At 39.5% G+C, this 27,875-nt stretch overlaps 1 protein-coding gene across 1 annotated transcript; it reads right to left on the reverse strand.

Moving 5' to 3' along the window:
- Window positions 1–281: 281 nt before the first annotated feature.
- Window positions 282–27,875, reverse strand: MTPN (myotrophin). Its single transcript, XM_085049501.1, has 4 exons — window positions 27,681–27,875; window positions 9,092–9,205; window positions 7,966–8,049; window positions 282–3,552 (listed from the first exon to the last, which is right to left on the reverse strand). The coding sequence occupies exons 1-4, from the start codon at window positions 27,750–27,752 to the stop codon at window positions 3,466–3,468; spliced, it is 357 nt and encodes a 118-aa protein (XP_084905627.1). The 5' UTR covers window positions 27,753–27,875; the 3' UTR covers window positions 282–3,465.

Below are 27,875 nucleotides of genomic sequence, written 5' to 3' on the forward strand. Positions count from 1 at the left end.
CATTGAAGCAGGAAAAGCAGAGCACAAGACCACAAAAACAACCAAAACCCCTTTTAAATGGATGTAATTAAAAAACCCCCAAACCAACCACAAAGAACATTAGATATTTAGTTTTCAAAGCAGCTTCCATTCCACATTTCAATCTCCTCAGCAGCTGAACAGTTTAATCACTGGCCATGTGAGCTGGAATTTAAAACACTTTCCAAGCAAACAAAAAACTGCAGCCTGAGGTTAATAAAAACCAGGAGCAGAACAGGAAATAAAAACTCTGCATTCTCATGTCGCACAATTCAAGTTTATTCCATTCATTCTTGCAACACAAACTTAAAAATACAGTATCATTGAGCATTCTGCTGTCTATGAACCATGGAAATGATGAACCCAACTGTGTCCAAACAGGTAACAATGGTGAGAAAAGTCAAATATCAAAATGCACAGAGCACTAAGTTTTTTTTCTTCTGTCACTGTGTAGAAAGATGATTGTTTATCCATTTACAAAATAGAATTAAGACAAGTTCATTATTTTTTTTTGAAATTTTGCATGCAACACTGCAATTGCTTGACCTAGGACACTCTATTCTTACCAGGCTCTTTACAAATAATAATGTTATTTTCAGTTCCATTTAACTGTTGTACTCCTTTTCTCATTTGCTCCCTGGAAGAAAAAGGGAGCTGAGGGTACAAAATCCAAAATAGAGTTAGTAAGTTTATAACTTACTCAGCCCGAATTTCAAAGGAGAAGGTTTAAGAACAGAGTGGATTTCCAAGTGTATGCAATTCCAGTCTGACAAAGTATTTAAATTCTGTTTATAGAATGAAAAATAATTTACAGTTTGGTATTTTTATCTAGTTAGGACCTACTCAAAGATAGAGGAAGCCACCCATTATTTTTTTTTTTTCCACAAAATAGCTAACAAGAAAGAAACAAATGAACAAGCCCAGTCTCTAGACAATTACAAATGCACAAGCTTTTATTTTTACTTTTCTTTTTTTTTTTCCTCTTTTAAATCCTGGGCAAAATGATGAAACGCCTGTTATGTAGTGCAAAAAGCAGAAAAAGTATTTCTTCTTTAAAAGCCAAACATTAAATGCCATCTTTTTAACTATCTGAAAAGGCAGCTTGGGTATATATTACAGCCAAATTAAACACTTGACTCACTGAAGTCTTTTTGCTTCTTTTTTTCCCCCCCCCAGGGTGAAGTAAGAAAAAATAAGGTGTCCCCATCATTGTAGAAAAAGGGAGGCAAAATTGCCTCAGTGAATCACCAGAAGAGTTAGTACAAAGATGATGTTTCTTTGCTCACTTAAATGAGAGTTTAAAGGGAAGGGCAGGAAAGAACACAGAAGAAAAAAAAAAAATAAAAAAAAAAAAAAAATACAAAACCACTATGGCCAGATGACTTGAACACTAATTAACACAAAAAAAAAACTTGAATAATCAAGTTTCTCCACGTAAAAACAGATTGCAGTTTTCTAGACTAGCAGTTGAACAGCTAAGTATTTAATAGCAGAATATAGAGGCGAATTGATGCCAAAGATTGTTACTTTGATAGCTGAATAAAGAGTTAAACCTTTAGTCTGTGTTCACACTATGACAATGGCATGACAATCCAGCACTGATCAGAGAGAAGATGAAAGAGTTCTCTTATAAATAGTTATTAAAAGCACTGTTCACCAAATATTGTTCTTGTATCAGCAGTTCACCAGTTGATTGATCACTGATTTCCAACCCTTCTGCTCCTCCTTGCCACCCAAGAAAAAGAGTAATTGCACTGTACAATTTATGGCCAGAGTTGATTGTTTTCTCCATTGCTTTTCTTATGCTATAGTTAGATGTAAATATAAATGTAAATCACTTCCTGCTCTCATTTTACCCTCTCAATGCAATGCTTTTCAGAGCTGAGACATTCAATCATTATATGCAACATTATTCAAGTAAATCTAAGTCTCCATTAAGAGTGGTAGTCACCAATCTACTTCTATATATCCTCTCCATTTCAACAGTGATATAAAATAGTATCAGCTACTTTTGTTTAAGAATTCAGCATGAGACATTATATACATTTGTTTTTCTGTGTTGTGCACGTTACCAGAAAGTTTGAAATCTGTATTCCAAAAAAGAGAGGAAGATGTCTAGTTGGTGGTACAGAACCTGTTACTCAGTTTGGGGTGAACCAGCAGTTTCATGACGATTTTCAGGATGAAAGCCAGAAGCTCAGACAATCCTGAGGACTGAGAGATGAGACAGGAATACCTACAATCATCATCATTAAATACCTTCCCATGAATGATCAAACTGTCATACTTACTGATCTAAAAGTCCATGGTTAATGGGGTATAATCACACTGGGAACTCCCAGAACAAGCCTCATGCCCTACTGGAATTTAGCTTCATTCATTCAACAATGAAACACTGATTGGAAGATATGCACAATTAAAAAAAAAAAAAATCTGCAGTAGTTAGAGCAAGTTAAGACTTCTGCTTGTACATCTTCCTGCTTCTACACCTGAATTTAGAAAGGTTATGTGTTTACCAGAGAAATTGAGCAATAATATTCACCTGATATGAATGTCTAAATCATTAATGTACATTTTCCACATCTGACTTGATTATCCTGGCGTACCAAACAGTCTGGAGCTTTCCCACTTGCCCAGGAATTCTATGCTGCTGTGGTGAGTAAAGAAATTTCCTCTTACATTCCTTTTGGAAATAAACTACAGTGAAATTCTGACCTCTCTCTCAAAAGGAGTTACTTAAAATGTCTGTCCTGGACTAGAACAAACATGGGCTAGAAAGACTTCAAATTCAAGCATCCAGCAGTACCTTGGCAGATATTAAGGAGTGTAAAACCACCACGCCTCAATGAAGTCTTTCTTGGTTTGCTCCAGAGTCAGGAAAACAGGAGTGTGACATCCAATCAGTCAACAGAAAGAACAGCTCCAATAACTAGTATCAAAAGTCCTCAAAACTGCAACAGAAGCTTTAGGCAGGAGAAGAATAAAGGGAGAAGAGAGAAGAGCAACCCAGCCACCTACATTACTACAGCTCAGCTTATGGCAGACACTAACAGCATGGGACTATTGTCTCCTTCACAATTTATTTCAGTACTTCCACCTAAAGGAAATACTTCCATCCATCTAATAAAAAAAAAAAAAATCTTAGTACTAATCTAGGAGGCTTACAAGCCAAAAATTCAGGAGTATGGTCTGTCTTCCTTCTTCCATTTTCACTAGGAACGGGAAGAGATTGTGCACTGGAAAGAAGTCCTAGAGGGACACTGTTCAGAATAGTTTTCAACCCTCTCCAACCAGATTATCTTCAACACAAGCCCCTACCTAGTCTGATTCATCAAGGTTTTCCCTCCCCCCAAAGTATTTAGCTGAAGAAGCTGGAAGATGCAAAGAGTGACAGACAGGCAGCAGTGTGAGGCCACAGGAGAGACATTGAGGATTTCAGTCCATCCGTCACTGGAGGAGAGTCTTGATTGCCTGGTTGTCAGTGGCTTCGAAGGCAGTTAGTCCATCTGGGCCTTTCACAGTCTTATCAGCACCCTGCAAAGACAAGGAGAAGGAATGTCAGTTCATAAAGCCAGGCTGGAGCAGCACAGATTGTGTCCAAAGTTAAACACCTGGAATAATTCTACTGATTCCATACAGCTTTTGACTGCAGTGAGTTGTTTTCATTCACAAACCAAACAGACAAGATTTATGGAGAAAACTATTCAGCATGAAGCTAATAGAAGTTACCATAAGTTTCCAGTTTTGTCATTTAAAATTAGGAAAAAAGACACATAACTTCTGGTACAAAGTAAATTGTAAATTCAACAAATTATCAGTTAATCTTAGAAACAGACGGATTTTTTGTTTCCAGCAACTAGTCTTACAAAGGTAAAACCTCAGCATTACACACTTCTAAAAAAAATCTATGGAGCAAGAAGCTCTCTTTGCTAAACTAGACAGGTGACACCTGGAAGAGCTGATTTACTAATAAATCATACTATATTTTTTCTGTATTATAAAACAGCCACACTCATCAAGAATTGTGTTTCTCTTCCATTTTAAAAAAAAAGTCCCTACTGATAAAAACACCACAAAATCATTCCAAGTCCAAAACTGCTCAGGTTTGTTTTGAAAGAGTTCTGTTTACACCTAAAAGGCAACAAAAACAGAACAGGGAGGCAACGGGAAAATGGAGAAAAATCACCAACTGGATAAATTGAAGAACTCAAATAAACTGCTGCAAGTAAGCACAAGCAGTGCCAGAATTATGGGAGGAGAACAAAAGAAGGGAAACAGAGTGATTAACTAGTCATGTTTGCTTTGAGCACTGTGTGATCATATTCATAAAAGGCAAAACACAGACTAAACTGTAAATAAAGTAGCTAAATAAGGGGACAAAAGTTATTAGAGATCACAGGACTGATTGCAGAATAACCCTGCAAGGTGATATGCAAATCTTGCTTTAAAATATGAATATTTTGCTCAACTGAATGACAGGAAAAACACTGTGGGTACAAAGACATTTTGTCAAAAGTGCGTGCAGCAGAGGTTTGTCTTCACTTTATGCAGGAGCTCTCTGTGAAGTACAAATCCCTTCTCAGTTACAAGGAATAAAAAGCACACATTGTTAGTTACTATTAAGGACAGCCAATAGTTTAAGAACAGAATAGAGCTAGAATTCCCATAGCTTCTTCACTGATTACACACAAACCCCACTGAATTGCCATGCAGAACAGCCTGTCTGTTCCCCAGACAACTCTCCCTTCCCTAAACTTTCCTAACAGTCCAACAAACTGGCTGTGACACTACTGTGATCTGCCACCAATGTATTTTTCACAAGGTAGGACACTTCCCTCTCTGAAACTTGCACATACTCAACGTGGCATGTGAAAAGGATGCTTTTGCAGTGCTTTTTAGGGCAGCATTGCCAATCTGGTGGCTCACTGGCCACAATGATCCTGACTGAGCTGTTCATCCTCCCTGTGCTCCCCAGAGACACTCAGGGCAGGATGTGCACTGAGCCCACTGCAGTGACACAACTGTGGTTTTACCTCTCTCCTATCACTGTGTAACATCCTTGGCCCAAAAAGCACAAGGATGCTGCAGTTTTTGGGATATGAAGGTGAGCTGGATCAGCCTGTTCCCAACAAGTGACAATCTGGTCATGGCAAACACACACTTGGGCTGAAATCACGGGAACACTGCTTGTGAAATATTTATTTTTCCCCTAAAAAAAGCCCCTGAGGGATTTAACACGTATTCAACATTTATAATCTTAATTGTCCAGGGAAAAGAAAAGCAACTAAGAGCACGAATAGCTTCTTTTCCAGGTGTTGATTATTGCTAATGCTTAGACAACACCCAGGTTAGAATCCATGAGGAAATCAAGAAACCTCCAAAGCTGTTCTTTGATGTTAAGCACAGAAAATCTTGAAGAAAAATGGAACTATGCAGTAACCAACCTGCCAGAATTTAAAGAACTTGAATTTATAAAACTCTCCACCAATGCACCAGCATTTAGTGTACAAAAGATAGAACTGTTAACTGAGGTAACTTTGAAATAAAAAGAAAGCTTTTAATTTTGACATAGGACTGCTCTTCCCTCTCAGAAAAATACTTCAGAAAAGTTATTGCCATGCAATGCCTGAGTTTCTAAACCAACTTTACTGAATGTAGGGTAAGAGGGTCATGACTAGCTAAGGAGGACATAGTTTATTAAACTCAGTGCTAATAAATTAAGAGAATGGCCCATTAGCTAGACAGAAAGATTCCTGCCTCCATTCAATAAAAAGAGAAGGAAACAATAAAGGTCAGGTCAAGAGGACTTTAATTTGCAGAAGTACAACACTGCCTGGAAGCAAGTTTAATAAGAAACTCATAAAAGTACAGCGATTCCAGAGTATTCTCTACTTCCCTAAAGTAGAAAGTTACTAATATCTGTGCTATGTTCTGCTCTGAAAATACACATTCACCAACAAATTCACCCTTTTTCACTGGCAGGGTAATAACAAACAGGGATGTTTGCCCACTTGAGCCACCAGGCAAAGCACAAAGATGTTAAACAAGCTCTGAGAGCAGCAGGAAAACCAAAGAGCAGCAAACACAGAAACCACACTGGGAGCTGATAAAGCCACCAAACTTCCCCAAAGAGGTGCCAGAGGACACAACAGAGCAGATGTCCTCTTGTTCAAAAAGCACATGGATGAACTCATGGACAGCAAAGCTGCCAACACTTCTGAACAGGAGACAGATGTGTGCAGCTCTGAAATCTGAAATGAGTGACCAGATGTGGTCATTTATACTCACAGCTCTGCCTTTTGCCACTGTCAGAGAAGAGAAAAAGTGCTAAACTGCCCAACTCAACAGGGTATTTCTTGTGACACATTTTTTAGTAGACAGCAGAGATCAAATTGCATTAGATATTTTACAAAAGCAGAACTGTTTTGAAAGCTGAGCAAGTGGGTGAAGTTTGTTGCATCTTATGCAACAAACCTCATTCTCCATCAGAAGCTTTCAAACTCTTGTCTATTTTAACATGTTGGTTTCTCCTGCACTAAAACCCCCAGCTTTTTATATCACAAGTCAAACGTCAGATTATTAAAGAAAAATATGGATCAATGCTTGAAAAATTTCTTGAAATACTCCCCCTTCTCCTCCCTCTCAATAGCTCAAGACTCATATGTAAAAGGTTTACAAACATCCCCACAATCATACCCTGTGGAAAGCAATGGAGAATGTTGTGATAACTGAGAAGAACACTAAACAGTCATTAATTTTTGTATTTTCACTAAGGGCTGAACTACCTGACTCCCAGGTATCTCCCAAAGAACATATGACTATGTTACAAACACGAAGTGACATGTTTAAGCAAATGTTTAATCAAGGGTCATAAAATAATGAAGTTAAGAGACAGAACAACCTTTCCATATAAGCCCTGCCTCAAACAGACTGAGCTGATAAGCTTCCAGTTTATAAATATTTCATCAGCCAGGCCCATGTGAATGGAAGCAATCAGCATTTAGATCTGCATGAAGAAATCTGAAAGTAATTTCCTATTTGAGCAACTTATCTGGAATGAAAACCCCTTCAAAACAGAAATGGAAATAAATCAACATGGGATAAGGGATAGATTTTTTTTGATTATCCTAAATGAAGGATCAATTCTCAAAATGAATTTAAACAGGTTGGATGCACCATCTGAATCCTAAATTAACACTCACTGCATTTGTTTACAAAAAAGCATAAGTAATCTCAGGCAAGAGCAAAGAAGTGAAGTGAAGTTCATGCAGCATTAAGGCACTTAAGGAAAACTTTATTCTGGAAGTGAAAGTATTTCACAGCATGAAATCCTTGGGCCAAATGATGGAAGTGCAAACAAGAAGGAGAGCACAGGAATGGAGACAAAACATGGCTTGAATTCACTCCTGGTTTGTAAAACTGATCACCTTTGGAACATAAATCAAAGTGCAAACAGAGACAGATTAAGCTTATCCTCCTCAGGACAAAACTCACCAGCTGTATGACACAGAAACCTTGGCTTCCTGCTTTTATTTCCCCTCCCTGTGCCAGCCCAGCTGGGTTCTCAGTCAGCTGGCAAAGGCAGAGGGAAACCACACCTCTGAGCAACCTCACAGCACAGATTCCATCCCATGGAACACTTCTCAGCTGCCAAAGCCAAATCCACTGAAGGAATACAATTTTTTTTTCCCTTACTGATTTGCTGCCCACAATGCTCTTATGGTCACTTTTACTTTTGCTGCAGCACAGAAATCCTGGAATTTTGTCTTTCCCCATGATCAGAGTCACCCTGTCTAGTTTAGCAACAAAACCAGCTTTTTTTTTGATGTTCTCAACATATCATCTGCAGCATTATAATTTCATTGGAAAGAAAAAAAAAATAAAAAAAAAAAAAGCCAGAATTATGCTTTGCTAAAGGATAAACTGTTCCAAACATTTGTATCTCACCTTTGACAGCAGCAATTTCACACAGGAAACGTGGCCCTCGTAGACTGCTGATAGGAGTGGGGTGATGTTGTGTTTGTCTGGAGCCTGGAAATTGAGATATAAAGACTTGAAGGACAAATTCACACAACTTTAGAAGGTTTCACACAACTTCTTAATTTCCTTCAGCCAACAGCAGAGGAAGTGAAAATTTAACCATATTAATACATTCCATTCGATTTCTTTTTCTCTCTTTTTTTTTTTAAAAAGAAAAGTTATCATTTAAAAAAAGAGGTATTTCTCCCACAAGACTTCATTTTAGGCCAATGATGGAAATTGGGGAGTTTCAGGTGACAAATTTTGCCCAGTTTAAAAGCACTACTCCTAACTCTCCCATTTCACAGCCAGCATCTCTTCAGAAAACAGTTTTGACTGAAACATTGTTTTGGCTGTCTTCTCTCTAAACTACAGTCCTGGAAAGAATAAGAAATGGAGCAACTGAAATGCTATTTTTAAACTCTTCTCCAGTCAGGAAAATTCCTAAGGAAGAGATAACATTTTCAGACATTAAGGAAAAAATCCAAGTATTTTTGTCATAAACTAAAGCTAAGATGTCATGTAAGTTACCTTTTGGATAATCATTCTAAGGCACAACACTTGGGGTTAAAGTATTTAGGAATTTAATTTCTGGAGAGCTGATATAATTCAGACCAGTCTTTTCAAAACAAAAAACCACACATGTCAAGCTACAGCAAAATGACTTTAAACAAGAATGAATGTTTCCAAAGAAGTAAAAAAGCAAACTAATTTAAACAGCTGATCCCTGCCCTGGCCAAGGATGGCTTCTGAAATCCCTTCCAGCAAATGCAAATATGCATTACAAACATTATTCTGATGTGATCACTGGAATCATTTTTCTAATTGAGGTCGAATTAAATTTTAACTTTTTACAGCTACAAACAACTTTCTCGAGTGTGTCCAAAGTGAATTAGAACATTTAATAAATGTAATTTTAAGCTTCTAACCTCTCAAATATTTTTAAATGCATCAAAATTTTTAATTAGATTTCTATCTTTCAGCAACCATTCAGGCACTTCTACCAATCCCTTCTGTGTGTAGGAAGACCCAAAGCAAATAAATGAATACATACATTGATGTCAGCTCCTTTCAAGAGCAGGAATTCCAGAATCTCCAGCTGCCCACAGTCTGCTGCATAGTGAAGAGGTTTCCTCCCACCTTCCAGTGTCCGGTTGACATCTTCACCCTTCAATACAAACAGCAGCTGGTCAGCAACATTTTAGACATAACACCCCAAGAAAAGGTTGAAAGAAATCCAACGCTGTCAGACATGCTGAAGAATGTTACACTCAAGTATTTCAGTCACTGCCCAAGGAAAAGGAAAATTAAGTTGCCCAATTTCTATTCCCTCACATCTGCATTTATGCCTGTAAGACAACCTTGATCCCTTTTTCTGTCCATCTCAAGTGGAACAAGTACCCAAGTGCACTAGGTAACTCATGATTTAAAAAAATCCCAAAATAAACCAATAAAAAAAGCATTAGAGTTTGTATGAAATGCTCCCCTTGGCTCATTTTGCTTCGGCTGCCCCATATCTGGGATCATATTATTTCCTAAATTCCTTTCTCTAAGTCACATTATCTGCTTTATGAACACTGAAATTTTGCATCATGACAAACCAACTGCACAGAAATCAGTCAGCACCATAACCACCAACGAGTCCAGGCTGTGCATCATTTAAAACCCAATGATGAAACTGTCCACCCCGCTTTATAAATAGCACTTGTGCCAATTCTACATGACATAAACAAGTGTGAAGAGTCAACCCAAGCAGGCCACAGGAAGTTGTATTCTAGAGTGGATTGAGACCTCTCTTAAGGCGTAAACAAAATTTAATTTGCTGAGTGCCTAATCAGCTTTGTTTCCTCACCTTGGGTTGTGCAACTAAGGATAAAGTGATTTACTGCCCTTCATTAGTGACAAGGAGTTACTGGGAACCAGCTACAGACAAGCTGGGTGGTAAGTGGCTTCTTGTTCCTGTCTGCAAGGGATCTTGGTATTTTAGGAAGTGGCTGAATTTAGCACCACACCTCCAGCCTTGCACCTCCACAGAAAAACTGAGAATTTTGGCTGCAGCACCAATTCATATTTCTCTATAAAGCCCCTGCAGTTCCCTCATTGCTGTCCCAAATTTCTAGGAAGTGCACAGAATAATAGAGGGATTGACATATATCTTCCAGACCTTACTTCCCTTCTAAGAATGGAAGAGAAGACTGCCAGGAGGAAATCTTATTCTGCTTTTGATGTTCTGTATAATCAGAGTTTTACACACCACTAGTCAAATAGCAAGATGACCTCATTATTCTCCTCTCCTCTCCACAGGATATTCAATTATTCATCATACACCCTTGTTGCAGATAGTATTGTGATGTAGCTTCTCAATTTGCTGATTTTGACAATTAAGTTCCAATAAAATAAAAAATCATCCAGATCAAAGTATGCTAAAAGCATGTGAACAGTCTGACAAAGCAGACAAGGAAGCAGCACATATTTATGTTAAAATTAAACTTTTATTTGCACAGGGAGACTTCCCATCAGTTTTAAACCACCTGGCATTTAAATAACTAACCCCTGCTGATTGCTGATACATGAGGGATTGGGTGCACAAGTTTGAGAAGACAACCACATGAAAGCCACACAATAACTAACCCAAAACAGCCCCCAACAATTCCTGCAAAGTCCTGGGACAGCACACAGTAAAGCCACCAAGCTCACATCCCAAAGGAAAATCAGAATTATCATATCTCAAGCTCAGGACAGTGCAGCAAAGCTCTCACTTCCTTAAGATCATAAATATTATTTGGCTCACTGGCTTATACTATAGCAATTTTTCTTTGTTTTTAAGGACTAAAACAAAGAAACTCTGTTCTCTCCTAAGCTGGCTGTGGAATAAATTCCTGCTGGACAATGAACTTTCAGAGGGAAAAAAACAACACCCAAACTCTGAGTTTTCTGAGATCTCCTCAAAGATGATGAAAACTTATTTACAGGGAAAATGTAGCAAAAAAGTCAGCAAATAAAGATGTCCCAGAAAGATTACATGGTATTGAATACTGGCACTGAGAACACATATCATCAATATTCAAAGTTCAACATCAGAACATATTAGCCTGAATCAGCAGAACCAAGACATCATAAAATAAATTTAAAAAACCCCAAGACTAGAAGTACTCCTGTATTCTGCAATAAACCAAGTCAAATATCCAGTTGTTTCACAGCCACAGTAAAACAGATCACTGAAAGTTATAAAGCTTCACTTGGCCTTTCCTACTGCCAGCCCAAGAAATGTGGAAGTAGGAAGGGAAGATAAACCAATGTATTTAATAAATAAGGATCAAACTCTGTCCAATCACTGAAAAATCACAGAATTCGTCAAGGAAGTTTTATGGGATTTCTGCCACCTTCTAGAGTCAAACAGAGCACCAATGAGGTTAACAGTTACAAGAGATACAATTAAGCCAGGATCAAGGAATTGTATCATCCCCAAAATAAAACATTGCCTCAGTGGAAGGTCAAGCTTCTCCTCCAAGAAGATTATTTATTTTCACTTTCTAGAGCAGACCTACAAATTCACTAACAACTGTGCAGATGTCTGTGCACAACTTCAAAAAGCAATTTGCCCATGCAAAAGGAAAGAGATGATCACCTCTTTCATGACCTTCCAGAATCCATTGAGTTTACTCAGGCAGACATTTAAGGCTAAGTCTGGCATTAACCACATCAGTAACATTTTTCTTTGCAGATCAAAGCCTCACTATGCAATCACATTAAAAACCGGTTCAGCACATGAAACATCAGGAACAGCAGTTCCCAGGTATCTGCTTTAATCCCCTCCATTAAAATCTGATTGTGGGTAAAGAAAAGCCTCTGTGGATCTCCAATTACTAAACAAGGCAACATGAAAGAAGACTTTTATGGCCTGTTTTAAAAAGTCACATAAAATGGAGAACAGAAGAATATTCAATTAGAAGGTCCTGAAGTATCAGAGTCAGTTGAAACCTGGCTATCAACTTTTCACTGAAGGACAGGAAAATAAAAACTAGCAGCTCGCTCCCAAACACTTTTAACAACTTTGCTTTTTAAGTAACTAAGACTAGGATTCATTACAGCATCCTCTGAATGCAACTATCACCCATTTTCTCTGATGGAGCAATTTAATCCATAAAAAGATCTGTTCTAACTAATTCCTTAAGTGAATACTGTCAAAATTAGTTACTCTTGAACTTAATTCTTCCATTATCCTCTCTCTCACACATTTTCCCTGTTTCACCTTTTCTTGCCAATATACATCTCATGTTCTTTTCCAGTTCAGCTCCAGTCAAGGCTTTGGCTTTTTTAGTTCCATCCCTGCCCACCCTGGGAAAGTGCTGATGTTCTTTTTGGATATTCCGATTTTTATGCTCCCCCTCTTTCTACCTGAGCTCAGAGAGGAGTTCCTGACAGCCCAACTGCCCTCCTGTACACCTGATGGATGTTCCAGAGTAATCTGGAAGAATTTGCACCTTAACAGCTGCCCTCAATAACGGGTGCCAAATGAATTCCTCATTCTTCTTGTCAAAAGAACGAACCAGAGTTTGCTGACTTTGTCCCTAATGCAGGTTATGACATCAGCTCCATGAAAATGTTGAATGAACAAGTTTAGTCACAAAGCACAAGTTTTAAAACTCGTTATTTTCCGGGCAGATTATTCAACCACACCAAAATGACTCCATCCTTCAACATTCCCTACCTTTCTGCAGTCTTTATTTCACAAGGCAGTATTCCTTGCCTCCCTTGTCTCCTTTATCTGCTAAATCTCTTTTCCCAACTCCTGCCAGTTTCAGAAGCATCAACAATTAAAAATGAACTTCAAACTCATCCAGCACCATCCCAGCACACTCCAGCCTTCAAGCACAGGATTATTTTGTAGTAGCACAGGAACTGAAACCAAACCCAAGGCAGGTGTTGATGTGAGCTCTGTGGTTAGTCAGAAGTGCTGCTCTAGACCATTTCTGCCAGGCTATGAATGTCACAGCTCAGCCACCACTTCAGCACCAATTTTTCTCCAGCTGCACTCCTTCCAGCCCCAGTCTGACCCTTCCCAGCCCTGCACCAGAATTAGTGGCTGAATGATGAATCCAATGAGGGAACTAATCAGTGTGAGAATTGATTGGATCTGTTCCTTCATCTGCTCCACGCCTTGGCACCTGAACAGAGCAGAAATGGGATTTACACTGCAGTTCAGCCACAGGAATAGAAACTGAGAATTGTGCCCTCATTAAATCCCATTGCATAGGTTAACTGTATTAGTAGAGCAGTGCCTGTAACACTGGTGGCATTAAAATGCTCTTTCAGATTTAGAAACAACTCCACATCCCCATCTGTGCTTATCCTGCCATGCTCAAATAACTGCATCTCCCCATTCCATGCATTCCTTTCATTTCAGCTTTAACGAAGGAAAGCAGATTCCATGCAGCCAGAAGTCCTTAGAGTGCAGGGAAGGTTCTGTGTAACTCCTGTCTTCATTATTCTGGGCCAGACAATAACTCCCTGTACAGTCTGGTGTTGCATTATTCCATCTCCCTGCACACAAGGATGGCCATTCTTACAGAGTATTAGATAACTGACTTTTGAAATACAGCAGCAGCTTCATCACTGCTGGCTGAGTGGGAAACAGGAAGAGTAAAAAAAAAAAAAAAAATCTTCTTTCTGTCAAGAAAAGTTTAAGTTCTACGGATGACATGTTTTGAATATCTTGGTGCAGATGAGAATCCTACTTCCAAAAATTTCTTATCTACTACCTTCCCCCCAGGCCTTTGTTTATGCTGGTTGTGTTATTTGGTTTTAAATATTCAAGATTAAATGAGATGGCAGAAGTGAACTGTAATTTATGGTGTTGGATACAATCTCAAGACATATATTGATATAACAGAAATTATATTGGTATGTAATGAATTAAATCTTTCCCCCCAGTATAACTAATTTTTAGCTTTTAAATCAACCTAAGTGCCTGAAGGGCTAAATTCTGTGTTTTGAAATGGAACATATACAAACTGATCTTTGAAATCACTTAGAAACAATGTATTCCTGAGTCTTCTAAAGGGAGAGCAAGCTTGAATAAATCACAGCTTAGAAAACAAAAAAATATTAGCCATGTACCCAAACAGTTTAGCAAACAATCCTGCACTTCCACAGTGGGTATCTGGGGGGCATGGATGAAGTGATTATGTCTTAATCTGCTCCAAAATACAATAGTCCAATATAAAATTTGAGTTTCCCCACACTCCCTTCAATCATTCTCCAGTATAACTTTCTCCAGATTCATTCATCACTGAAAAGACTTTAGAAAAACCTCACAACTCCACTCCCCTACCCCCAAAAATCCACAAACACAAACACCAGGCAAGTACTCTGAACATGAAAACATCTAGCTTTTTTGTCATTCTACTGAAATTCTTGAAATGGTTATATTTTAAGTACCTAAGGCAAAGTTTGCTGTTTGTTTCAGCTGCATGATCAGAGTTTTCAAGTGTTTTTTGCTGCCACATGGCAGCTCTGGGCTCATCTAACCAATATTTACCTCTCTAGCACTAAAGATGAAAACACTAAGAATCCCTAAAAACCATACAGCAGAAACAACTGGAAAAAACATTCATTTTCTACACACAAGGTCAATCATTCCACAATTTCTAAAATATCTGTGAGGTTAAAAACATTGTAAGACAAGCAAAACCTTCAGTCCTTACTCAAGCACTAAAACCAAGATGATGTTTTTATCCAGCTAATCCACAAGCTATAAACACTGCTGGTAATGAGGGAAAACTCAAATACCATGCTTCCTGAAATCTGACTAATAATCTAAAAATACAAGGGCAGTTTAACTCCACAAGCTTGTCAGTCTAGTGACTCATTGCAGACTATTTAAGGCTGAAAGGGAACTCTGGAGATGATGCAGTCCAGCATTTGCTCCAAGAGACTCCAATCAGCTCAGGCTGCTCAGCTGAGCTCCACACACCACTCAGGATTACATCCTACCCAGGATTTGACCATCCTCACTGTGAGGTAGTTCCTTGTCTTACACCTCATTGGAATTTCCCATATTTCAGCTGGAACTGTTGTCTCTGTCACTGTGCACAGCTAAGCAAACTTCTCTATATCCTGCCCTTTGTACAGAAAGGTAACTGGAAAATCTTCCCTTTGTCTTCTTCAGGAAAAAAAAAAAACAACACCAACAAACTAACAGCAAAACCCCAAAAAACCAAACTGCCGCAATTCTAACAGCATCACCTTTTACATCCTTCACTGACTGATCAAAACTGAGGAAAAAAGCTTTTTATTTTATCAACAGACCCTCAGCTTCATAAAGCAGTAGCCACAGATCTTCCTGGGCCTCCCAGATTCTTTAATAATTTCAATTTCAACTGAATTTCAGCTGCCATACCTTCACCTCTGCATATCTGCACAACATTTCTAGATTCCTCCCAGTTCACCATTCTGCTTCCCCTTCTGAGTAACTCTGTATTTGTTACAGATTCCTCAATATATCTGACCTGGAATGAAAGTTGCAGCATTGAAAAACATTCAACATTTCTCATGCTCTCAAAAGCAAGAGCGGAACTTGGTAAAATAACTAATAACTCAGAGTCTGGGTTCAGTCCAAAGTGCAGAAAGGGAAGTAAAAAGAATAATGTTGTAACTTGCGAATTGTTTATGATTTTTGAAGTTGATTTCTTCAGTTAAAAACTTGCTGTGAGATCCTGCCAGAGCTGAGAAATCAACTCACTGTAACTGCAAGTAGGCAGTTCCCAATGGCAACTGCAAACATGTTGTGCAGGATCCAAATTTTCATGTGAATCCCCTGTATTTTTCAAAAATTCCTTACTTTCAGTCCACCCAAAAAAGCAAATGTAAGCCAGGCTCATTCAGCCTTGCAGAGACAACTGCTGCTCTTGCTCAGTGGTTCAGCATATTCCAACCATTCCAGTAGTTTTCCAACTGCAGCCTGAGAGGAGCACAGTTTCTGTAGACAGCTGAACTGAAGCAAATGACCCAGATTTATTGTCTGGGGTAACTGCTTTCCACTTGGAGAGCTTCAGAAAACCTTGAAGTCCTTTGGTTTTTGTTTAATGGCTGAGTGACTGCGTTAGCTAAGCATTCCTGCTGATTTTTTTTGTGTTTACCCTCAGAGATATTAAATACCACTTTTCCAACACTGCTGGGTGTTTTATTCCCTGACCTCTACATTTCATAACTTGAAGCAAAAAAGGAATTTTCCTCCCAGATGTCTTCTTTCTACCCTGTGTGCTTTGGGAAGTACATGGGACAGGCTGTCTTTACACCTCCCCCTTATCACATCTCACCGAAACAAACAGAAATGGCAAAAACATCCACAAGAAATCCTGTAGATAGTGATCAGAAAGTGAATTCAAATTAACAGATGTTGAGAAGGGAACTTGAGTACAGAAAGCTGAATCTCTGTGGGAGAGGCTGCAGACACCAGCACCAAATTTTCATTATTTTTCTGGATCCACTTCTAGGATATGTCATTAGATTTGCCTGAATTATCCAACCAAGCTTCTGCTTTTAGAAAGCTGAAATAAAGGCTACTCAAGGAATTTTAGCATAACATTCCCACTGAAAGACCCAGATCAGTTTATCAGAAAGGGGTTTCTGTTGTGATGTGTCTCTCCAGTTGGCATTTGGCAGCAAGTTCTACAAGCAGAGCAGACAGATGTGGATGTCCATGTGTGTTAAAAATGGGTATCAACTTTGCAATTCTCTGCTTTAGGAAAAGCCTTAATTGCTAATGACAACACCAAAACTTGGTCTATAAAAGTTAAGAAAATGAATTATGAACCTGATGATGAATTTTGCCTGTCTTGATATGGTTTTTAAAGTACCCTGAAAAGCTTTTAGAAGCACTGCTACACTTATTCTGGTGCTTATCAAGCATACTTTTCAGGTTTTGTTGGTGGTAAACAAGTATCTAGCTTATCCACCATCAAATCAAATGCAATCTGAAGTCCTTTGTCTCAAAAGAATACAATTCCAGAAACAACTGCTAAATAAACTGAACTAGTGAGCCATCTGTGCTTCGGTTGGATCAGCATTTTGGGAGACAAACAAACCTGATAGATGAGTTGTTCTGCAGAACAGCAGTGAACCAACTGTTTCCTAGCTACAGCTTCTAGAAGCCTGAGCTACCATCCCAGCTTCAGAGATGTGCCAAACACGTTATTGAAAACAGTGGTTCTCCCCTCCCCAAAATCCTTAATCTGGGCAAGATTTGAGTGAGAAACAGTGTAACCCACCCACTGATTGCATGAGCAAGTGATGGAACAGGAATGAAGCTGTGGAGCTCCTGTGAATTCTCATTTAAAAGAATTCTAATCTTAAAAGTTTCTAATTTAAAAGTTTTAACTTTGTCATCAACAGCTCAGAGCGATGACAGCAACTACTTTTGACAGAGTAAGTTGTTACTTACAACTGACAATACAAGATAAAGGTATTATTACTCTCTGTCCAGATCACCACTTTAATTAATGAATGTCAGTGCACTAAATATTTGAGATCATGAACTGAAACAGCCAATTATCACTTTCCAAACTACCTCTGCTTAGAACGATTGTCAAAATTTGGAATTAAAATGCTTTAGTTACAGCATCAGGACTCACCTATCAGACATCATACAGGGGCACAAACTTAAATTAAAGGCTTTACCCATTAATTCTGCAAGAACTACAGATCAATTGAGTTACTCTACATGGTAACAGGACATAAACCTGATGTTCACTCTCAGGAGATGTGTTAAGCACTGCAGTTATTGATCACAATGCAGTGGTTTTTTTTACATTTTCACAGGCAACACTGAGCTGGACTAAAAGGTTTGGGTATTTATTCCTGAAGTGACTGGCCAGACTTTGTGCTTTACCCCTGCCTTTTGGGTGATCTGATTTTGGATTAAATATATATAATATATATAAATTTGGATGAACAAATTCCAGCTCGCATGGTGCCAGAAGATTGCCAACCATAAACCAAACTTAAACCAGGAATTGGAGCAGAAATTCTCAATTTGTACATTCAGCAAACTGACTGCAGATGACACCACCAAAACAAAGAATCTCCAAAACACCTGTTCCTGCAGTTTCACACAAAATCAAGCTCAACCTGTCAGAAATTGCACCAAAATGAAGCAGCTGAGCAAAGGATCCATCACCATGCAGACTGCACTGAGCTGTTAGTCTCAATTCGAACACTTTCAGTTTCTGGAATAACCCACAGTGAGTTGTGTTTTAAACTCCTCAGGAGATGTTTGTCCAAGGAATGAACAGGAAGTGGATGTTTTCCTTGCAGGCAAACAGTCAGTGCCAGCTGCTGGCTTTCAGTTTCAATAGATGCCAGCTTGGTGTTTGCAATTCTCTGCATGATCTAAAAGCACAATAAGTAAAAAAAAAAAAACCCACAACGATAATAAATGTGAATTCTCAAAGCTCAGGTTGTACTGTATCAGGAAGAGATGAGAGAATAAACAGGAAGATGAGTGTATTGCCCAAAGATTACTGCTATGGTTAAAAAATACTGAATTTAAGTGCTATAATTGGGGCTCAGCATCATAAACAGGAATTACTTCTCCAAAAACCAACAAAAGATATGTCCAAGGCAAAATCAAGTGTTCTATCAAATCCAAAGCAATGAAGCTTGGCTTCTAAATAGGTTTTTCTGGAAGATTACCAGGCATTATTTTCCTGTGCACATTGAATTTACATTTTCTTCATGCAGCAATGCATAAAAAGATATGAAATGTCAAAAGCAGCATTAACGAGTTCTAGGAGTTTTGTGCCTCAATGCAGAGTTTTTTTGACACGGTGAAGCAGCTGGTGATTGGAATAATGCAAAAACAAAACATGAAAGCAAAAAAACTTGATCAGAAAAGCTATTTTTGCATCCATAAAATAAAAGCTGCTTTCTAAGCAGTATATACTTAAAAATATATGCATTAACAGCTACAGGATGCTCCCTAAACCCATTATACACACTTGGAATATTCAGCTTCACTGCAATATTTTCATTAAAACTTAAAAATATTGGTATTGCACTTAAAAGTTTGAAATAATCCACCTACAAAAGCTAAGCGATTTTCTCCAGATTTCCAGGAATTACTGTTCAAAATGCTTTAGGAAATAAAGTCTACTAACTTGTCATAGGAACAGAGCTAAAGACTGTATTTCATGTTGCACCCTAATTAGAGGAACCTGTATTGAAAGTAATTGTATTTACTGTCATTATGTTCAAGCTAAATTTAACTAACAGACAATTACTGGTTTTATGACAAACCAAATTCAAGTTTTCTTTAAACCATGCTAAATATCCATGACTCTAGCCAAGGAACAGTTAACAGAATTACTGAAGTTTTTGATAAGTCAGCAATCCAAGAAATAAAGATTCTCACAAATGCCTCACTTGAATACAAAGGATTCTGTGGGTTTTGTTGTTGGTTTGTTGATTTGTTTTTGGTTTTTTTTTTAATACAGGGCACACACAGAAATGCAGATCTCACCTCACAGGAATCCTCCTGACCTGTTTTTTTTATTAAAGCACTTGAAATCTTCTACTTTCTTCTACTCCCAGCTGCATTGCCTGACTCAAGCACTGGCAGCACTGTTTTGAACAAACAGGAAAATACTTTTTAAACATTTATTGCCTGCGGTATTTGCTTTCATAGTGTCATTAACAAATCAGTTGAAAAGACAGATGCTGCTGGTAACTGCTCTATGGACAGCTCTGTGTCTATTGTCTCAGATGGCCCAACAGCTCATCTTTCCTGCTCGAAGCTAATCACTAATTTATAGGTCACCAGTGTGTTAAAAAACAAGTTCATAAATGGGAAACGAAAGCATCAGTCATTCAACAATAATTATCGACTTGATCTCAGCTCATCAGAAACTTTCAGCACACAATTTTTTGGATAAACTGACCCAGAATGTTGTTTGAAATTTGGCTGAAGATGTGATAGCAGAGTCTCCAGCACACCTCTCTTTGATGTTTTGGTCTGCTCAGCTGATTAGCCACTGCATGCAATTAGTGTCTTTGATTTCCAAATGATTTCACCATTTCCCTTCCTGCCTGTAAGCAGTGAGGAAGGAGCAAAGACAAGCTGCAGACAATATTCTAACCCTTGGTGCAGCAAGAGAGACAAAAATTCTTTCTTGGAGAAATGCAATGCCCTTGGCAGACGATGGATGTGAACTGAGCTACACAACTGCACTGCACAGGAAATGCTAATAAAGACTAAAAATGGGCAAAGTGCTAAAAGCACCAAACCCCGAGCTCCCCAAGCTGCTTCAAAGCTCTATTCATGTGCATTGTGAGTTTACAAGACAATATCTTTTCTTTCCCTTCCTACTCTCCCTCATCAGGATTTCAGCTGCTTTTGGGAAAACAAATTATTTGTTACCCTTGGCTTTGCTAAAAAGAGAAAAAAAAACAAAAAACCAAAAAAAAAACCCCACAAAACACACAAAAGTACATTCTAATAAAATAGATAATTAAGATAAGAACTGTTGCTTCTTCAACAGGACTTATTACTACTGACTGCATTCCAAATCATGATACCAACACTACAGATATCAATTCCTTAACTATTTAAACTAAAATATTGCTTCCCTCCCCATCTGTGGCCTGTAATTGCCATTTGCCAGAATTTGCCATTCCTGGTCACACTCACCCTAAGCTTTACCATCAGCCTGCTATAAAAAGAAGTTCATATCATATCCAACATCCAGTAAAGGTTTTAAACTCACTTTGACAGGAGCTGTGCTGATTTGTACCTAACCCTCCTCGTAATGAGCTAAAGCAGAGAAACTTCTAATTGTTCAAAACTGCTGAAACTGCAACTTGTAAGGAAAACAACTGTTGTATAACCAGCTGGTCAGATATTGGCACTTATTAATTCCAGGGAATGCTTTTGTCCTAGGAATAGATCTGTCTAGGGAAATGACAACTGCTTTTTTACACTGAATTGTACTGGGAAATTCAACATCCATTTTGCCACAGGGTGGGGTGAAGAATTAGGAATAACTTAACACAAACCTTCAACTTGAGAAGTGGGCAAATTAGGTAGAAAGAAGCAACTTTGCTCACACATACTCAGTTCAAACAAGCAGAAACACAAAGCCATAAAAAATCCTGCTGAACACAACTGACAATGCACATAAAACTGTATCCCTGACTTTAGCAATACAGTTGTACACATCCCTGGGTTTTTCTGTCTCTAGAAATTTTTCTGTCTCTAAATTTTCTCTGCCAGCCTTTGCTAAGCCTGAGGAATTCCTGGCCATGAGAAGCCTGCATTCCTGAGCCCACTGTGCTCTCCTTGACCCTGAGCAGCACACGGTATCAGCACCTTCAAGCCCTGCTATCTCACCAGCCAAGCACATGGTCCTCGAACAAATGGAACTTGTTTGGTCTGTTGAGGGCAATCCAGAGGAATCCTCATTGCTGCATTTTCCCTGCTGCAAGATCCACTCATCCGGTATTTTTTACTGCAGGAGGCACCAATCCCACGGTACCCAAGTCTAAATTCAGTGTATGATCTTCACATCTGACACAACTTTTCAACTAATATTCCAAATGGATACAGGAACATCTCCCTGCACAACTGTTCTCTTGGACTTTTGGAAAGTTTAGCTCATCTCCTGTAAGCCTTCTTGTTCAAGGCAGAATTAACTGAGCTAGGCTTGAAAAACAAGGATTTATAAAAGATAAAACTGATATGGTTTTCCTGATACAGGAGGGAAAACTGTGGTTAGAATAAGGGAGGGCAGAAAGAAGAAAAGCAGTATTACAAGTAGATGTTTTCCTCACACCACTAAATTCCCTGCTTGTTATTCATAACCTATTCCCAACTTTGACTGTCATACTTAGGAATGCAAATGCTACATACCACAAACTTGGACAAAACTGGATATATTCACTGCAGAGATAAAATTTGCTTTTAATTTAGGGAACGGAATACATTAGCGCATCAGCAAAAAAGAATTTGAAATTCAATGTTTCATTAAAATCTGATCTTAATAACTCTCTCTACTTTTTGCAGCAAACAGCACTCAGACACAGGAAAAATCAGCATGGTAAGAACAGACCAAGCAGCATCAAATAAGGAAGCTTAACTTGGGGTTTTTAAGCACAGAAAGGTCAAACATGAATCACTCAGGCAATATGTTAAAGCCACCAAGATTTTCAGAGCCCAGAAGAAGCCAACTCAATGAATGAAATCCCCACAGCCTGACAGGAACATCTCCAAGAAAATATTGCATTTAGCAGCTCCAGATTGATGATCATTCAAAGGATCACAGCTGGAATGAGCTCCGTTTACATTTCAAATGGAAATGGCTGAAGAATCAGTTCTATCTGTAGCTTCACAAAAAAGGGAAGATTTGAGAATCCTGATGTTCATTCAGTCAGTGAGTCACACATTCCACCACAATAAAAAAAAATTTAAAAAAAGTTTGGAGGCAAGTTTGTTACTCCATGCTGTTCCTACAAACTACTTAAGCACTGATGCAAAAGCTATTAATATCTGTGAATAATTCTTTGCCACATGTCCTCAGGCTGGGGAAATTAATTAGCCATCCTGAAGAGGTGGTTTTCAACAACCTCATTCATTTTATTGCACACACTACTAAGAAGTGGCAGTCAGGCTGTGTTTTTCTGGAATTTTTTCTAGTCAAGAAAAACTGGGATTTTAGTTAAGAGCAACTCTACCATGAATATGGAACCTGCCAACAGCAGGTTAAAGTAGCAAACAACTCTCTTGCTCCATAAAAGAAAGATTTAGGCCATCATGTTCAAAATTTGCAAAATGTAAATTGAACACCAAGTTTAATTAGAACTGAGCAGTAAAGCAAAATTATCTTTAGCAATCACACTTCAGCAGACTCAACAGTAATCAAGTGGAAAATAACAGAAGTCTAGAATCTCCAGATAAAGACAAACCCACATAGTGAAAGTGCTGCCATAATATACAGATATCCAGGAATACAGAGATATCCAAGAGGCCCCACAGGGAATAAAGTGAGTGTTTAGCTCCCTGATATGCTCCTGGACAAACTAGTGAGGTGTAGCTACCCTGAACTTAATCCAGACAGGTTTTCAGGCTAGCACTCAAGAGCTGGAAACTTGTAACCTGACCAGAGGCAATCCAGGTATTGATGCAGCCATTAAAATAATAATAATAATAATAATAATAATAATAATAATAATAATAATAAAAATAATAATAATAATAATGTGCACTTCAACGTAAGCATGATGAGACAAGGGGAATTTCAGTGTATCCAAGGGATGCTTTACCTGGAAATCAGGTAATCCATGCATATCTAGGAACCACTTAGCTATTTATTTAACCATTTTCATGTAGTTTGTAACTGAAGGCACAGAAGTCATTGGAGTGGACACTCAAAAGAACAGAGGTTACCCTCAAGAATTAAAAGCTATTTATTTCTCAATGTTATTCTTTCTTCTCACAGATATATTTGAGTCTCTTTTTCACAACACTTAGAGCTTAACTACACCCTGACTGCTACTTCTATTTGAAAAGGTATTTCTGAAATTTTTTTTTAAATTTTAGCCTCTCTAGTTAGTTTTGCAGTAGTCAAGTTTTACACATTTCCCAAGATATATATTCAAACTATTACATCCCAAAGAACTGCAGGACTGCAGCATCACAGTTTTGCCAAGAACACATAGCTGGTTGCTATTGCCTAGATGAGTTATTGGAGGTTCTCTAGAGCTTTGGTTTTGTTTGTTATTTAAAAAACCCAAGATTCCACAGAAATGCCTACTGGAGCACTTTCTACAAACATCCCTTTCACAGGCTGCTATCACTTCAGCCTCCCAGTCCTGTGAGCAGCAAAAATCTGGTGCTTCCAGTCGGGTTGCCTGTCCTATCTTCTTATGGTATTAGGTGAGTTCAGTTACCAAACTTAACTGCAAGCAGTGGTAGGTTTAGGAAGCCATGGAGGGGATTAAAGCAGCTCAAGAAGTGGGCAATTCTCAGTTAAGCTGCAGGGGATGAAATCACTTCAGAACAAACTCTTATCGAAGCCTCTCTCCTACAAGCCTAAGTTTATCTTGCCAAAAACTTTATGCTTGGTGAATAAAAGAAATGGTACTCAGCCTCAGAAATCTGCTGCTGGTTGGAAATGCTATGTGCACATGCTGATAAAGAATTAACTCCTTTCTAAGCAACTGCAATTTATCTAATTCCACTGGGGGAGAAGGCTAAAGGAAAAAGAGCAAACAGCATCCATGTCAAGAAATTTTGTAGGCTTAATATAACCTGGTCTTCTTCTAATTAGTTGGTACTTTTTAACCCATTCCCTGCCTTGAGGGAAGTGAATTCCTCTCAGCTGCGTGGGTCCTCCTCACCCATTAAACTGCACTTTGAATTCAGCTGTTCCCATGGAAGCTTCTGCCTTCTTGAGGAATTTGAAAAATTTGAGTGGATGTACGTGGGAAGAGTGCAGAATTCCTTCAGTCCCTCAGGCTGCTGTAGACACCTCTGAAGCCAACATATGCTGGCTAGATCCAAAAGGGAGCAAACAGTAAAAACTACTTTTTAAACTAGTCATCATAAAAATAGCTGACACTGTACTGAAGTTCTGGCATAACACACTAGATACAGTATTTCAGGAGAAATTTACATTTACCATGAAGAAAGTTGACACTGCGGCAAGCTGAGGAATGTGGATGGTAACATGATGTCTCTTAAAAAATAGAAGTCCTACAAGACTATTCAAACTATAAAAATAATCTTTCGTATTTTCACCAAACAGAAGCCAACAATATCTTCCAAATGCAGAGTGGCATCGCTAAGATCTCTTCTGCTAAGCAACAAAGCAGTTTAATTTGGCACTGCCTATTTCACTGCCACCCCTCAGAACCACTCTTCCTGTGAAAAGTTTTTCCCCTGAAGAAAACATCTTCAGGAGGATGCCAAATCCCTATGCAAAAATACATAAAATGCAAATGGAGACTCTTGCTGTTTCTGCATCCTTTCTTTGTCCAGGAACTGTTGGAGTGGCAGAAACATTCTCTTTCTTCTTTATACTTACTAACCAAACCTCAAATGAAAGAAAAAAAGAGATACTTATGTCTCCAAAGATAGAACCTCCATGGCTTATTACACACAAGTGAAGAAAAGCCATGACTGACTAAGAGTTCAACTCCTACATTGCTAATATGCATTTATAATCTTATTTTTAAAGCAGCCAGGGTTACCTAGTTAGCATTTCAAGCCCTGCCATTCAGATAGGAAACAAAATCAGAGGTCAAACCCTTCATGTGGTAATTGGTGGCAAAACTGCAAGATCACAGTTAAAGGCTGTATTGTTTCCAAACAAATGATGAGGAAACAAGACCAGAACAAGCAACAAGACAAATGAGAAGTTGGGAAACAAGAGTTTCAGGAAGACAGACAAGGAAGAATTTTCTGAAGATGCAGACTGGAAGATATATGACTGCCTCCCCCACGAGAGGGAGAGGAAATTTCTACCACTGCAAAGTTTATATAAGTAAAATTCCTGAACATTAAATCATGCTCAGGGCAGGAAAGCAGCAGGGAGCAGAAGCCATAGAACTGATAAGGAAGAGAGTCAGAAAGAACACACAGCACAGAACAGACACTGTCCTGAGAACTCTGACTACCAAAGCATGACTTGCCTTCACATATTTCATTAATCTCAGAACTAAGAATGTGAAGTTCCAGCTGAAGCTTCTCCTACATTCAGATGATTTATACTGTTCTCTTGCCTCTCCTCAATGTGCATTTCCTGTTGTACAGTAAAACAAACTCATCCTTGTACTCTTTTCTTCCCTCTCTATTTCATTTACCTTCCCAAAACCCACCTACCTGCACCTCGGTGAAACTAACACAGAATTAGACCAAAACCAAAAATAAACCATTAGGAAGGATGAGGGTCAGTCAAAACTTGCTCATATAAGCTTTTTTCCCACAGGAAACCAGCCTGAGAGTTTACTAGCCGACAGTCTGTCAAGAAAACACAAAGGACTGTAAACATTTGACTTCTTGTAGTTTTTTTAACAACTGAAGACATATTTGCAAGTGGGAGAAAAGCATGAACAAGAGTAGATCACAAACCAACAGAAAATTCCCAGAGTTTATTCACCTTCTACACTAGCAGCAGCAGAAAATTGCTCAAGGATTGCAGGCTTCTTTTACCCTAATCATCTAACCCCAGTGAGTATCTCTCTTTTAAGGATTTCTGCCTCATTAGTGCAGTTAGATGATAGCCTTCAGCCTCTTTACTGCATCCAGGCTGCTCAAGCCTCTTTCAGCAGCAGATGGAACCAAGTAGTTGACTCTGCCCTGGAGCAGATAAAGAGTGATCACATAAATCCATTTGCTGCACGAGTTGCAGTGCCACTCAGGAAGAATGGGAATATTAAAAAAAGCTAATTAGTACTGCAGGGAACTTGTAGATATCAACTGGACCAAGAACAGTTACTGCCAAAGCTTTTGCCTCAGCAGCAGATACACAGATACACAATCCAATAATTACTAGTGTGCAGTGAATTTTCTAGATACACATGGAAATTCTTTAAAAGCTGTAGGAAGAATCCAAACCTGCTGCTGCCACACTCTGCAAGCCTCCAAATCTGAGAAAGCATCAGACACACCGATGTATTACCCAACTTTATTACACAGGTACACAACCTTCAGCAAACAGCTGAAGTGGGATAATTCCATTATTCCCAGTTATTTCCTCCAGCACTTTACAGACTGAGCATGTGAGTGCACAGCCACTTTGATGCAAAGTCCAGCAGCTTAGCTGGAACTGTCAGAGGAGACTATTCAAGCTAAGCTGCTGGACTTTGTACTAAAGCAGCTGGAAGTACTTGGCCACTTTTCTTCTTGCCAGGAGCACCACAAGTTCGAAAATTGACAACTAGACTGGAAAGAGCTTCAATCATCGCGGCAAGTTGTGCCAGCATGTGTCAAGCTCCCGAAGACATTAATTAGCTTGTTGGGAGAGATAAATAATTACAGGTAAATTACATGTACACCTCTGCTCGGATGTAACAGTCCCAGACAGTATTCCTGAACAGTAAGGATTCACCGGAGCAGAAAGTTGTTTTTCCCACAAACCTCGGTGACAGGAGAAGGCAAATGAGGACACAGTGAGCTTTCAAACAGTGAAATGTACCCGCAGGTTGTTCAGCCATCGCACAGGTGTTTGCTGCTCCCGCCCCAGCCAGGTATCACCACAGTGCCCAGCAGGGTAATGAATTAATCCTCAGCACAGCCGGCAGCTCAGCATCGCCCTGTTGAGGATGAGCCCCGAGGGGAGGATAACCCAGCCGAGGCCACGAACGCGCACAGGATCAGCGAGGCAGGATCGGCATCTCGGCTCTCAGCGCACCGAGCTTCCCGTGCCGACACACGGTACCTCCCGCGGCATGCGGAGCGGCACGGCGAGAGGAGGAAGCCCGGCAGGAGAGGCCCAGGCGGGGGAGGGGACCCTCGGCCCGGCACGGAGCCCAGCGAGCGCCCTGCCGGCCCTGCCCGCCGCTCCGGGCCGTACCGGGGGCTGCGCGCAGCCATCCCTCCCTCCCTCCCTCCCTCCTCCGCCCGCACCGCCACCGCCGCCTCCTCCTACCTTGGCCACGTAGTCCTTCACCTCATCCAAGTCTCCGTTCTTCAGGGCCCACATGAACTCCTTGTCGGACATCGCGGCCGCCGGGCGGGGGGACGCGGCAGGCAGGGCGGGCGAGGCGGCGAGGGGCCGGCGGCACTGCCGGGAGCGCGGGGCGGCGGCGCGGGCGGCGGGAGCCCCTCCCGGCTGGCGGGCGGG

Source organism: Lichenostomus cassidix, chromosome 1Ab (genome assembly GCF_008360975.1).
Source record: "Lichenostomus cassidix isolate B80296 chromosome 1Ab, HeHo_3.0, whole genome shotgun sequence".
NCBI classification, from domain to species: Eukaryota; Metazoa; Chordata; class Aves; order Passeriformes; family Meliphagidae; genus Lichenostomus; species Lichenostomus cassidix.